Source organism: Thamnophis elegans, chromosome 3 (assembly GCF_009769535.1).
Source record: "Thamnophis elegans isolate rThaEle1 chromosome 3, rThaEle1.pri, whole genome shotgun sequence".
Taxonomy (NCBI): domain Eukaryota; kingdom Metazoa; phylum Chordata; class Lepidosauria; order Squamata; family Colubridae; genus Thamnophis; species Thamnophis elegans.
In genome coordinates this window covers 90,935,577-90,949,635 of record NC_045543.1, presented here as the reverse complement: position 1 = coordinate 90,949,635, position 14,059 = coordinate 90,935,577, and the positions used below count along the sequence as shown (strand labels likewise).

The 14,059-nt window shown below is 34.1% G+C and overlaps 1 protein-coding gene across 1 annotated transcript in view; it reads left to right on the top strand.

Annotated features, from left to right (window-relative positions):
• The window catches only part of MEGF10 (multiple EGF like domains 10), an 82,842-nt gene that overhangs the window by 38,381 nt on the left and 30,402 nt on the right, over positions 1-14,059 (top strand). The window contains exons 8-12 of the mRNA XM_032214117.1: positions 742-954; positions 6,323-6,497; positions 9,049-9,169; positions 9,918-10,081; positions 10,778-10,880. Coding sequence (XP_032070008.1) covers positions 742-954; positions 6,323-6,497; positions 9,049-9,169; positions 9,918-10,081; positions 10,778-10,880 — 776 coding nt within the window. The remainder of the gene's footprint in view (positions 1-741; positions 955-6,322; positions 6,498-9,048; positions 9,170-9,917; positions 10,082-10,777; positions 10,881-14,059) is intronic.

Genomic DNA, 14,059 nt, shown 5'->3' with positions numbered 1-14,059 from the left:
ATTCTGTTAAAATGTTTGGAAGTATAGTGTAGAAAATTGACAAAGGAAAATGTCCTTCACTAGAGCAATCAGGAACTGCCTACTTTATATTAAATTTTAAAAAGCTGTTCTTATATATATTTAGACTATTTTTCTATGTAGCTCAATTCTTACCTAGCTCAATATTAGCCACAGCAATAGCATCCACTGCATTTTATATAGAAATGAGATGTTCAGAATTACCTTATTGGTGTCCTTCATAATGGCCTGTAAGAGGAACACTTTTTGAAAGGAAAACAATAGCAATAGCACTTAGAATTATACAGTGCTTCATAATGCTTTACAGCCCTCTCTAAGCAGTTTACAGAGTTAGCATATTGCCCCTGACAATCTGGCTCTTAATTTTACCATCCTTGGAAGGGTGGAAGACTGAGTCAATCTTGAGCTGAATCGAACTGCTGGCAGTCAGCAGAGTTACACTGCAATATTGCATTGTAACCATGTCTTCTTTTTGTAATATCTCTGTAATATTTCCATTAAGAAGTACATATGATGCTACTTAAGTCACAAGAGCATAGTTTGCGTGAATTGTTATCCAGAGTACCATAATTAAAAAGGGGATTTGTATTGCATGAAATTGTATCTGTATACATGGTTGTGTTTGCATCTGTTATGTATATAGTGCACCTGAGAAGAATTAAATGTATATTTTATAATATTTTTATAGAATGAAAATGTTTTTCTTCCTGGTCTTTTTATCAGCTGTCAAGATGAATGTCCAATTGGAACTTTTGGAATACAGTGTGCAGAGATCTGCCAATGCATGAATGGTGGAAAATGCTATCATATTAGCGGAGAATGTCTTTGTGAGCCAGGCTATACCGGAGTACACTGTGAAACAAGGCAATGTGCTGAAATAGTCTATGGTCTTAAATGCGACAAAAGGTGTCCCTGTCATTTGCCAAATACTTACAGGTACTTTAGATATTTTCTGTTATATCTCTGTGGGATCAACTTTTGTTTGCCAATTAGTCTTGGACAAATTTTTCAGTAGGTTTTTTTTATAATGCTCTTATAATGCCACTCAACTATTGTGACAAATCACTAATGCAGGTGAACTTATATTGCCACAGCAAGAACAATATATCACCATGAATCAGTACTGAGAAGGCAAGAAATATAAGAATCTGAGGAAGGATTCATTTTTCGAGATATCCAGATATTGTACTTAAAGCTGTTCAGAAGGATTAAAAGCTTTGGATTTTTAAAAAAATAAATGCTTAAGAAATTGTGTTTTTTGCTATGTTTCTCGTAGGAAAAATATATAGTATTAAGAATGTAGGTTTCATGACCTACTAATAAAAACAAAGTCACAGTTTATTTACTTTTCCTGACAAAGCTTTGGAAGCTATTACAGGTTGTCCTTGACCTACGACCACAATTGAGACCAACACAGTTGAGTCCATTGCTAAGCAAGACATTTGTTTAAGTGAGTTTTGCCCCTTTCTTGCTACAGTTGTTGAGTCACTGCAGTTGTTAAGCTATTAACATGATTGTTAAGTGAATCTGGCTTCTTCACTGACGTCAGAAGGTTGCAAAAGGTGATCATATAACTCCTGGACACTCCAACTGTAATAAATACAAGATTGTTACCAAATGTCTGAATTTTTTTAAATTTTTTTTATTGGTTTATCAAAATATAAAAAACAAAGAAAAATTCAAAAAAGTAATAGAAAACTAGGAGGAGGTGGAGGAGAAATATAAATATAAATACAAAAGTTTTATTTTTTCCCCATTGCAAGCACAAAATTCGGAAGCAATTTTAGAATAGAAACAAGGTTAGATATTTTCTCTTCTTTGGCTAAAAGATCAATTTTCTCTCTTTGCTGTGGGGAATAATATATATTTCTGTTAACTCATTAATCTTTATCATAATTCATATTAAGAGAATCCTCTATATTATTTTAACTTTTCTTAACTCTAAAGGGGGAAAACACTTTTTCTAGTTTTAATATTTTACTATTTTTTAAAAAAATACACATATAAAGGGGAGGGAACCCTTTGTTTTAAACCAGAACCCAAAATACAACTACTTTTGAGCTTTCATTCAATAATATACAGTATATGTATGTGTTGTATATCTGTTTTGATTTGATTGTTATGACAACAGTTAAGCTAGGTTATTTATGCCTACAGTAAACCATGCATAATTTGCTTAGTTGGAGATCTTTAATGGTCCCTTTAGCAGAGAAACTTCTAAAGAAATGCTTCCTTCATTCTCTAACATCATTGTTCATGAGGAATATATACTTAAAAATTCCAAGTGTACTAAAGTTGGAAGCCAGCAACTTTTCCATTAACTTGTCTATTCAGTGGTATGTCCATTCTTGTCCTTCAATAACATTGTTAAATTAGTAGGACCTGGGCTGGAATGTTTATCAAATGTTCTGCAATTAATTTAGACATTAACTTAGAAAATAACTAAATTTGTAGTGGACATTTTAAATTGACAAGAATGTATGGCACAACATTATATAGCATTTCTGATATTTCAAGGATTAAGTTGATTCATGTTCAACACAGCTGTTCATTTATACCACTGAAGGAAAGCTTGTGGGGAAGTCAGACTAAAAAAATAGAAGCACTTATTTTAGAAAGTGTTTTTTAAACATTTCCTTTCTGTAACAAATTGAACCGATTTAGCGGTAATATGAGTATAGCAGCATTGTACTGTTATTTTAGATTACAGAAGTGAACTTTAATTGATATTACAAATATTTAGCTTTTAGTGTAAGTGGAAAAATTGTATGTGCTTATATGTTTGTATATGCATGAGAGAACAAACAGCAAAAATGTCAGAGTAAATGCCAGAAATTAACATTGCAGATATATTAAAGTTAAAGTTATGCTATTCAAATTCTAATTTTTATAATCAAGGAGGCTTTTCTTATGCATTTCAACAAAGTAAACACACTAATATTAGGTTTAGGATGTGAAAATCTTCCAAAAATCTGATCAGCATGAATGTATTGTGGCTATACCTGGGGAAATGTAAACACTAATGCCCTGACAGTCTGTGCATTTCACATTTCTCTATCAATAATTGCTGATTAAATATAGATTCACTTTCATTTTCACGTAATCTAATTTCCCAAGATTTATTCTAAAAAGAGTTATGTATTTATATCATTCTTCAAACTCTATGCAACCTAAGCACTGCCAGTTAAAATAACTACCCCAAAAGCATTCAAGTAATTTAATTTCCTATATTTAATCATGGATTATGATTTATAATTTTGAACTCAATCAGTGTATGTGTGCACCACGTATTTATCGTATACCAGGAGAATAGGTATACAAATATTAATGAGATTTGGCGTCAGTTCCATTGTATGTGGATTTCATTACTCTCTCTCCCTCTCTCTCACACCCACAACATGAAGAAAAAATGAGGTAGAAAACAGTATTCTAAAATGATTACACTTTCTGTTTCTTTATTGGTTTTATGTTATGATGTTGCCCATGGTTACCAGAGCTAAAATAACTTCCTGAAGTACAATAATTCATTATTATTTATTTCCAAAGTATTGTCAGGGGTTACCATATAACGTCTCATTAATCTAAAATAATACAGATGTTTTCCTTATTTTTAAAGCCAAAATAAAAAATGATTAAGAATAAAAAGCCTGATTCTGAAGCCCATGTGAGCCACTTTTAAAAGCACTTCCAAGCATCCTCTGCTTTTTTCTTCAGAGAGAGAAGATAAAGGGTGACTGAATCAAGCTCCTTAGGAGCCAATTCCCTGTTAAAAGCACCTTTAAGTGCTGGCTCCAGGAAAGAGTCCTTCCAAGCACTTCTGCCTGGGAGCAATGTAACATTTACCCAAGTGACACATAGGTTTTACTCCTGGGTCAGTGACATCATCTCTTATGTTGAAGTGGTGCTTGGGAAATATCTGGCCTTGACCCAGTTGAGTTCTTCTGGGTTAGAACATGATTAAAAAGAGATGAGTGGCAAAATCCTATTCTATGCAGTATTATCGTGCCAACTAGTAGTTAGAATTTCCTTAAATTTCTGACTGGAACCCAAAATACACTTTGTCAACATGTACTAATTATTAGAGCTATAACTTTTCTACAAAATATGAACAAGAGCAACATTTCCCAACTGAGATTAGATGAAGATTTTGGGAGTCAGATTGCTTCATTGGGTTAGCATAATGTGTGTCTAATATGGCACGAGGCCACTATGACAGTTAAGATAAATGCATTTTTAATAATAACAACAGTAATAAATTACAATTTGCCCTTTTCTTCTATACATTTAATACATAGACTAATAAGAGAAACCATTTTCTATATATTTGTTTGAAAACATATTTTACAAACAAACAGATGTGTTTCTTTCATAAGAAAAGTGATATCTTAGGGATAGATTGACTGCAGTTCAATAATAGGGATAAAGAACAGCTCGCTGTAAGGAATTACACTGGCAAAATGAGTAAGGGGCATTGAAAAGAGGCATTGAAAAAAAAAACACAGAAAAGACACTCTTCTGTCATCGTTCATTTAATATGTCTTGACTTGAATACATTTCCCCCCCTTTCAGAATGCCTTAGGGAATATTACTTCAATCAGTGATCAGTCATCTTTAAACAGGCTGCCTATTGTAAATATAATTGATCTGGATATTAAGGCTTCCCTTTGGTGAGAGTTAAGCTAAGTGCTTTTCCTGCCAGAGGACCACAGAACTGTCCTTGTGTTTACTGTCTTGGCACATATATTTTAGCACAGCTGATGGTTCCATTTGTTGCAAAATAACAGCTGTGTGGTTGCGCATTGAATAAAACTGCTGTTTTCAGGTAGGAACAGATGGCCCGACACCAGGTATGGAAGCTAAAATATCAACATTCTTGAAGGCTGTAAGACTGCCCTTGACCTTTCCCCTGTAAGCAATTTGGCACGGCTTCTAAGTAAAAATATATAACACTTGCACACTAAACACATACCGGAATTTAGATGAAAGCTCATAGGTTCATGCAAGGTCAAATTATGTATCTGTTAATTAGAATTTGGTTTAGATTTTATAGAAAACGAATAAATTCTGGGGAATAGTTACAAGGTTGCAGCTAGCATAAAAGGGGTGATTAAATCTTGTTTTTTGCAGTCTTGACAAGAGTACATTCCTTGAAGCTACTATTTTTCTTAAGAAATCTACTGTATGCTATAGTCAATAAAGGGTTGGCCCAGGGTGAGGAAACCTAGTTTGAAATCCATCCTTAACTTTGGAAGTGTCCTGAGAAACTTCAGGCTACTCACATTCCTCAGTCTAATCAACTTCATGGATTTTTGAGGGGAAAACATGGACAAGGGAGTTCTATAATTGTTGTTTCAAAGAAAGATGGATAGAAATACATACATGCATTTAACTGATTTTCCTGAGTATTGAGGAAACATGAAGATAATCTAATAATGTATTTCAATAGGGGTTCATTTTTGTTATTATTTTAAACTATCAGAATTCAAAAGTATGTTCCTAATCTTCATGGTAGCCTATTTTGTTTATTTCTACAATTCCAAGGTAATGAAATATTGAATCAATGAGTTTACATTTGATTTTATAGGCTATAACTAGTCCTTGATTTACAATAGTTCAGTTAGTGACCATTCAAAGTTACAATGGCACTGAAAAAAGTGAATTATGACCATTTTTTCACACTTACAATTGTTGCAGCATGGTGACATGATCAAAATTCAGATCTTTGGCAACTGGTTCATATTTATGACGGTTGCAGTGTCCCGGGGTCATGTGATCAGCTTTTGAAACCTTCTGACAAGCAAAGTCAATGTGGAAGCCATTCACCTAACAACCATGTTACTAACTTAACAAATGCAATGATTCACTTAATGACTATGGCAGGAAAATAGGGTAAATTCACTTAACAACTGTTCCACTTAGCAACATTAATTTTTGGCTCAATTGTCATCATAAATTGAGGATTTCCTGTACATATGTGGCTAATACCTGTCGTATTTCATCTGAAAACTTAATTATAAATGCATTTATAATTATATCAAAGTGGTAGATTTTCTCAGCACTGGTTTTGTTTTAAATCATAAAATATGTAGATGCTATTATTAGTAGCACAGTATTAATGCTGCAGTAAATTAATATTAGACCACATGGTCCTCTAATTCCACCCACTCCCTGTACCCAAGTGAGGGCATTTTTCTAAATAACTTCTTTGTGTGAAATCCTTTGTATAATGTGTCCATTTTTCTTCATTGGGCTCTTGGTATCATATTCTTTCCAAATGCTTTATCCATGCATTCGTTTTTGGCAGCTGCCACCCAATGTCTGGAGTGTGCTTTTGCAAGCCTGGCTGGTCTGGTCTCTCTTGCAATGAAAGCTGTTCCCCAGGATTCTTTGGTGAATCTTGTCAACAAATCTGCAGTTGCCAAAATGGTGCTGACTGTGACAGTGTGACTGGAAAATGCACGTGTGCTCCAGGATTTAAGGTAACTGGCTCTGATTGTTATTTCATTGGTTGTCTGCCTTTGAAGATAGAAGCAACTTCCATAGTCCCTATTGGGATTCTGACATTCCATCAGAAGAGGTGCTTCAAAATACGCAGGGATGCAAATAAGACAACTTTGTTTCAAAAAAGAGAATATGTGGAGCTCAGAGTTGAACTGTGGAATTCTTTTTTTCCCCATAAAGTTTTTTATTTTTTATTTTCATAACATATAAACACATGTATATTATTACATAGCCAACATCGCATTGTATTATTAAATGTTTACATCAATTAATCTTACCATCAACTTTCCAAAAGAAAAAGAAAAAAAAAGCAATTATTGGCTCTTCTGCTCTCCATATACTATATTTGTGTATTCACTTTCTTCTCCCTCTCTCATCCCCCTCTCTACCTCCTTTCTTCTTTCTGTCCTCCTTCCCTTCCCTACTTCCCCTTCCTTTTTCCTACTCCTCTTTCCACTCCTCATTTCTCTCCTCCTCTTCCCCCCTCCTACCCTCTCTCCTATCCCTTTCTCTTTCCCTTACCTCTCTCCTTTTCTTCCCACTCTTCATCTCATTTGCTTGGTGTATTTCAGCTTCTGAGCAAGCTGAAATACACTTTATGTTGATGGTATTTATAGTTCCTTTTCAATATACATATTTAATTTTAAACATATAGTCTCCTCCTTTAAAAAAAAGAAAAATAGAACAAAAAAGTATACATATATAGTCATTAATCCACCCCCCAGCCTAATTTTGGTTGAGATATAGTTCTGGTTACAATTCCCAGCTATTCTCATCTTTATCTTTATATAATTATACATCCTTATGTACCCCCAATTTGTGATTCTGCCTTTAAATCTCAATAGTTTCCCATTATAAGTGTATTTCATATTCCCTCTCCAATTTTTCCATGTCTTGGATTAGATTACCTTTTGTTGTCTATGAAAGGCAAACTTCGCTGTTCAATATTCATTTCAATTCCCTTAATCTATTGTATAGAATAACAAACGGTAAACATCTCGCTTTATTTCATCATTTTAAAAGTTCTATGTATATCCATGTTTCATATATTTTAACCCATCCTTAGTTGTCGTTTCCAGTCAATTTGCCATGTATCATGTATAAAAGTGAATGGCAAACCTCTGCTTTACAACCTCCCCATGTCAGTTTCATATTTATCAACATTCCATATATTTTGGGCTTTGTTTAGTTATCTTTCCATTATTATAGTCAACCAGTTAGCAACTCCATTTTATTGTTATGTTTTTCACAACCTCCCCATATCAATACCAATATCATATTTGTCCATATTCGTTATATTTCAACCTTTGCTTAATTATCTTTCCATTATTACATTCAATCAATCAGCAATTCCATTTTATTGTCATATTTAGAAATAAAACCCTTATCTTAGTTTTATATTCTCCCACATAAAAATTTCTGGTTGTCTGATTTTTTTCCTAGTAAGTCTTTTGTCCCACTTCTCTGCTCCTGCCCTCTCCCTTCTCTTTGCTTAGGCACATCCACTCTCCACAACTTTCCCCTGGTCACCACCAAAAGGATGTTTTTTATTTCTCTTTGTTGGGGCAAAACCTCCCCCTTCAATTTCCCATTTGCCACTAACAACCTTAATCTCTTTTGTCTGCCTTTTATTTCCCTCCGTTTCTACTCCTTCATTATCTTGCCCCCCTTGCCCCCCTTCTTCTTTGAATTCTTCTTTAGATATCTGTTTCTCTGGGTTCAGAATTCTATTTAGGCTTGATTTTAAGGATTTATGCATATATATTTTTTATAATTTCACATAGTTCTTCAAATTCCCAGCTTTCCATGATGTCCAGTTCCAAAGTTAGAATTAGCTATACAGTTATTTCAAAGTTCTGGTCCATCCTAAGTTTGTCAATTCCACTGCTGTAGAGGAGAATGATGGGAGCCATCTTGGTCTTTTGTTCTTCTTTAATATTCCAATAACTGTGGAATTCTTGATGTTCTCTGAGCCTTGAAGGTGGTTGCTTGCACCTAAGAGCCGAGGTGGCATAGAGGTTAGAGTGCAGTACTGCAGGCTACTTCAGCTGACTGCTAGCTGCAGTTCAAATCTCACCGACTCAAGGTTGACTCAGCCTTCCATCCTTTCAAGGTGTGTAAATTTATTACTTTATTTAAGAGCTGCACTGCTGCAGTGGTTAGAGTACAGTACTGCAAGCCACTTCTGCTGATCACCGGCTGCCAGCAGTTTGGCATATCGAATCTAACCAGGCTCAAGGTTGACTCAACCTTCCATCCTTTTAAGGTGGGTAAAATGAGGACCCAGATTGTTGGGAGCAATATGCTGACTCTGTAAACTACTTAGAGAGGGCTGTAAAAGTACTATGAAGTGGTATATAAGTCTAAGTGCTATTGTTATTTCAACTAAATATCATCATCATGCAGATGTTTCATTACCCAACTAGGTAACATCATCACACTGATAAGGTTATCTTTTTATTTTACAATCTAATTAAATCATGTTCTTTAACATTGCATTTTTTTTATCTTTTGTCAAATGCGTTCTAGGGTTCTGATTGTTCTATTCCTTGTCCTGTTGGAACATATGGAATAAACTGTTCATCTATATGTAACTGCAAAAATGAGGCTCTTTGTTCCCCAGTGGATGGTTCTTGTGTCTGCAAAGTTGGTAAGTGATCTAATTTACATTTTTGTACTATGAAAATCATACTAAACATTTTAATAAAACATATTAAATACTTTTAAAAGAATGACATAAATCACACCATGCTGCTACTTCCAGCACTCTCAGAATTAACTTTCACATTTTAATTCTATTCACTCCACTCCAGGTTCCTTCCTCTTGATCACACCAAAATGTTTTTTTTAAAAAAATATCTGTCAATATCCCAGTGTGTTTTCTCTGATTTTTAATCATATTTATTCCTTACTTTCTTTGGCTACTTATTTTGCAATTAACTCTCTCTTGATATAGTTGATAGTATTTGCATCATCCTTGCATATATTTTTCTTGTGCATAGCAGTTATTCTATTTCCTTTCTTCCCTTTGCATTTTTCTTTTTGTTGCCTCAAATTGCTTGGTGACATTTGTAGATCTAAAGACTTTGTATCAATAACTACATGTTGTGAAGTTAGTTGCAACTATGTAGTGAATTGCAGCTCACAAAATCTTATGTCTTGTAATAACAATGGCTAGATGGAAAAGATGGTGTTTGACTCCTGTTTTGTTTTTGGTTTTTTTGCTGCCATAGACTAACACAGCCATCCTCTTATAATTCTGGCAAGTGAATGATATATGTAAAAATAGCTTCCTGTTCAAAGCCTGAAAAGGTGCTTATCAGCTATCAGTTGTTCTTATGAAGTAAGGTCTTAGAACTCTATACTAAAAAGAGGCATTTTCCTTTTTACTGTGTCAGGTTGGCATGGAGTGGACTGCTCTATAAATTGTCCTAGTGGGAGATGGGGTCTTGGCTGTAATTTAACATGTCAATGCCTTAATGGAGGAGCATGTAATATTCTGGATGGAACCTGCACATGTGCTCCAGGTTGGAGAGGAGAAAAATGTGAATACCCCTGTCAGGTAATAAAGCAGACTCCACTGAAAGCTTGATTTGGAGATTGCAATAATATAATGCCTTGATAAATGTATTGAATATTACAATATTATATGTTGTATTTTTAAATAAAACATGTCTATATCATCAGAGGTATTGTAGTATGAAAAATAATAGTTAATAGCAATAGCACTTATATATTGCTTCATAGTGCTTTACAGCCCAGTCTAAACGGTTTATAGAATCAACATATTGCCCCCAACAATCTGGGTCCTCATTTTACCTAGCTCGGAAGGATGGAAGACTGAGTCAACCTTGAGCCAGTGAGATTTGAACTGCTGAACTGTAGCTAGCAGTCAGCTGAAGTAGCCTGCAGTACTGCACTCTAACCACTGTGCCACCTCAGCTCTAATCCATATAGTCCATTAACTATGGCACAAGGATGTTATCCCATCCCTTTTATAGGACACATCTTCAGGGTGCAGACTTTGATTTATCCTTAGTCCATCATCATGTTGGCATTTTAAATTTGTTCTTTGATGTTTCAGTTTGAAGCAATTTTTCCACGTCTTCCTACACTCACCTTGAAGTATAAATAATGTAGAACACAGGAGAAATATGTTTCATTCACAAATCAAATCTCTTATTAGGTCAATAATATAAGGCTTGCATGTTAACTGCACTAAAATAAATTTAATATCATTTCATGTTCTTCCTGGCAGGATGGCATGTATGGCCTGGACTGTTCAGAGCGGTGTGATTGTAGTCATGCAGATGGATGTCACCCAGTAACAGGTTATTGCCGTTGCCTCCCAGGATGGTCAGGTAAATTTGACATTGTTGTAACAATAGGACAGTGCCATCCAAATTTTGATTCAGCTTAGCCAACCTTGGGTAAATTAATAGCATTTTGATCAATATATGAAAGTTTTAGGATATATTCTATTTTAATCACAATGAGTCCAAATATATGTGGTGCAATTCAGATTAATTGCATAAACCTTTCTCAGAAAATAGACATAGAGTAATTCTCTGGAATGGAATAATTTTATCTAAATAATTGTAGGCCTTTAACCTTTCATGACAGAATCCCATTGATTGATTGTGTGCCATCAAGTTGCTTTCAACTCCTAGCTTTAAAAATCTAAATTTTCTCCATAACATAACTCTTACACAATACTTATTTTCTTTGCAACAATGTAATATTTAAAAGGCATATACAAAGTGCAGTAAATTACTTCCTATTTTTCTGAATAGAATACACATGAACATATATATTAATAGACTACTGCATACTGCAGTGGCTGGAGTTTTGAAATTTCATTGCTTCCATTCTTGTAAAAATCCAAAATATTAAAAATATACTGGTAGAGTATTGTCAGAAGATTGTCAATCATCCAAGTAGCACTATCTAAAAATTGAGTCATGGCAACTGAACTTGTTTTTTTCTGCTTTGAGACATTTTGTTGCCCAACATTTCAAACCAACAAAATATAAGTCCAGTTGCCATGACTCAATTTTTTAGACAGTGGTACTGGATGATTGACAATCTTCATCAGCATATTGTCATGCACTTTGGGGAAGAAACTGGAAGTTGGTGTGGCAATATCCCTAGGAATTTTAGGGGCTGGCACCTTCTAACGACTGTCTGCCAACTCGGATTCCCCCAACCAACTTGTTCAGACTGCAAAATAGTTTGGATGGGCAGTAAAACATGGGATGTCAAACCAACAAAAAATACATGGAGAATCTTCATGGACAGGCAAGGGTATTGTTTGTGTTCCAAGGACATCCATCTTAGTACAACCTGGAAACCCTAATTAAAAATGTCATTGCATTCTCCAGTCTCCAGCCTGTTATATTGTATTCTGGGATTATGCCTCTGGTACTGTCAAACTAGAAAGGTATGGCAATTTGATCAGAAAGAAAACTCAGATTAATCAGCCAATCTCTAAAAAAAACATAGTAGTCTCATATGGTCAAATGTTATATTATAGCTATTGTAATAGGGTTGCTTCCAAATTGTGATTCTTAGATCTATCCTAAAGTTGTTTATTCTAGACTTTTAAGTTTCATATTATACCATGTTACTAAAACTGCACCACTCTATTTTTATTAGCAAGTATTTTAAAATATATTTCTATCACCATCTTCACAGCAAAAATTACTAGAATTACAGTACATATATTGATTTAATTAAGAAGATACAAAAAAAATGGCTCACACACTCAACTTTATCACAACTACAACTCTGATGCTAGCAGAAAAAAATATCAGTGTTACATCTACAAAGTTAATCTTGGCAATTCTTCTGTAATCTGACAGTACCCTATAGAGCTGTTTCTGAAAATATGCTTTCCATTTACTGGCTTTCTTAATTAATGCAAATGTGGCATTTCATTATTTTGTTCACGTGAATAGATGTTTTTCTTTATTTCTCTTTCCTAATTTAATAAAAAGTTCTTACTGTGTTCTAAAAATCACACAACACCACAAATTTGAGATACAGCTATTTTAAAGCGCATCTTCATCTTTCATAGTTCACATTCACACATGCCAGAATAAGTGTTATGTTTGACTATAGTGCTATTTGTCTTTGGGCAAGAGTGCTTTTGAAACATCCAGTACCAGCAAAGTTATCTTGTTTGTATCATGTTATACATCTAGATATTACTGAGATGATTCTTTATTTTTCTCAATATTTCAATCCAAGTAGACTGTATTTATTTATTTAGAACATATACTGTACTTAAGAAATAAAATAAAAACACTCCAAAACCAACTGTTCACAACTACAGATAGCAGACCATAAAATGTATAAAGATGTCTTAATAGAATATTTTGCACTTATTACAGTACAATCTGATAATACAGTAACAGCCCAAAATGTAAGGATTTGTAATACTTGTTATCCATGACAGCTATATTTCAGATTTTATTCAGTGTCCATCACTACGCAAAGTGACTTTGATTCCATTTCCCAGGATAATGAGAAATTTAGATCAATCCTTTGGATTACAAACTTCTTTAAATTTGGAATGCAGCTCTAAGATTTAAAAAAAACCAATTGTATTACAATTGACATTGTCAGTTCTTATTCTTGCACCTTGGCTGCAAGAGCCAAGGTGACGCAGTGCTGTACTGCAGGCCATTTCAGCTGACTGTTATCTGCATTTCGGCGGTTCAAATCTTACCGGCTCAGGGTTGACTCAGCCTTCCATCCTTCCGAGGTAGGTAAAATGAGGACCCAGACTGTGGGGGTGATATGCTGACTCTGTAAACCGCTTAGAGAGGGCTGAAAGCCCTATGAAGCGGTATATAAGTCTAACTGCTATTGCTATTGCTATTGCTATTCCTTTTTAATTAGAAATATTTGAACCAGACCAATTTTTACCAGACACTTAAATTAACGAAATTTAAAATGTATTCCTCACTAGACTTTTAATCCATTCTTGCCAGCTATACTTCAGTAAACAGGACAATGAAAGCATTCTTACAATTGTCAGATGCATATTCAAACATAGATGTCTTTCTTTTCATCCATTTTTTTCTTGGACACTAACATTGATAGCATTTCTTTCAATTCTGATATTCAAGATATTATTACCACTTCCTTATAAATCTCTGAAATACTCCTTCCCAACCTTTTGTCTCCAGTTTAATCCTAATCTATTCCGTTGTGTTTTCTTTCAATTTCGTTCATTAGTCTTCTTTATCCATTTCCAAAATTTAAACCAAAACCATTCTTTTTCTTCTTTCTTTTATTTTTAAGTGTTTCTTTGCAAATATTTATCTGTATACTATAACTTTTACTTAATTTAATTCCAGTAATCATTCTCTTTTATTGCTCATCCATAGCTTTTTTCATCTCACCATTCACTCAACCTAGAAATATTTTTTCATACTTCTCATTACTGTAACTTCACTCACTGATGTATTTCACACCAGAAATCTTCTTTCTGTATGCTTTTTAATTATACTATTAAGAAATTTCGCTATTTTCA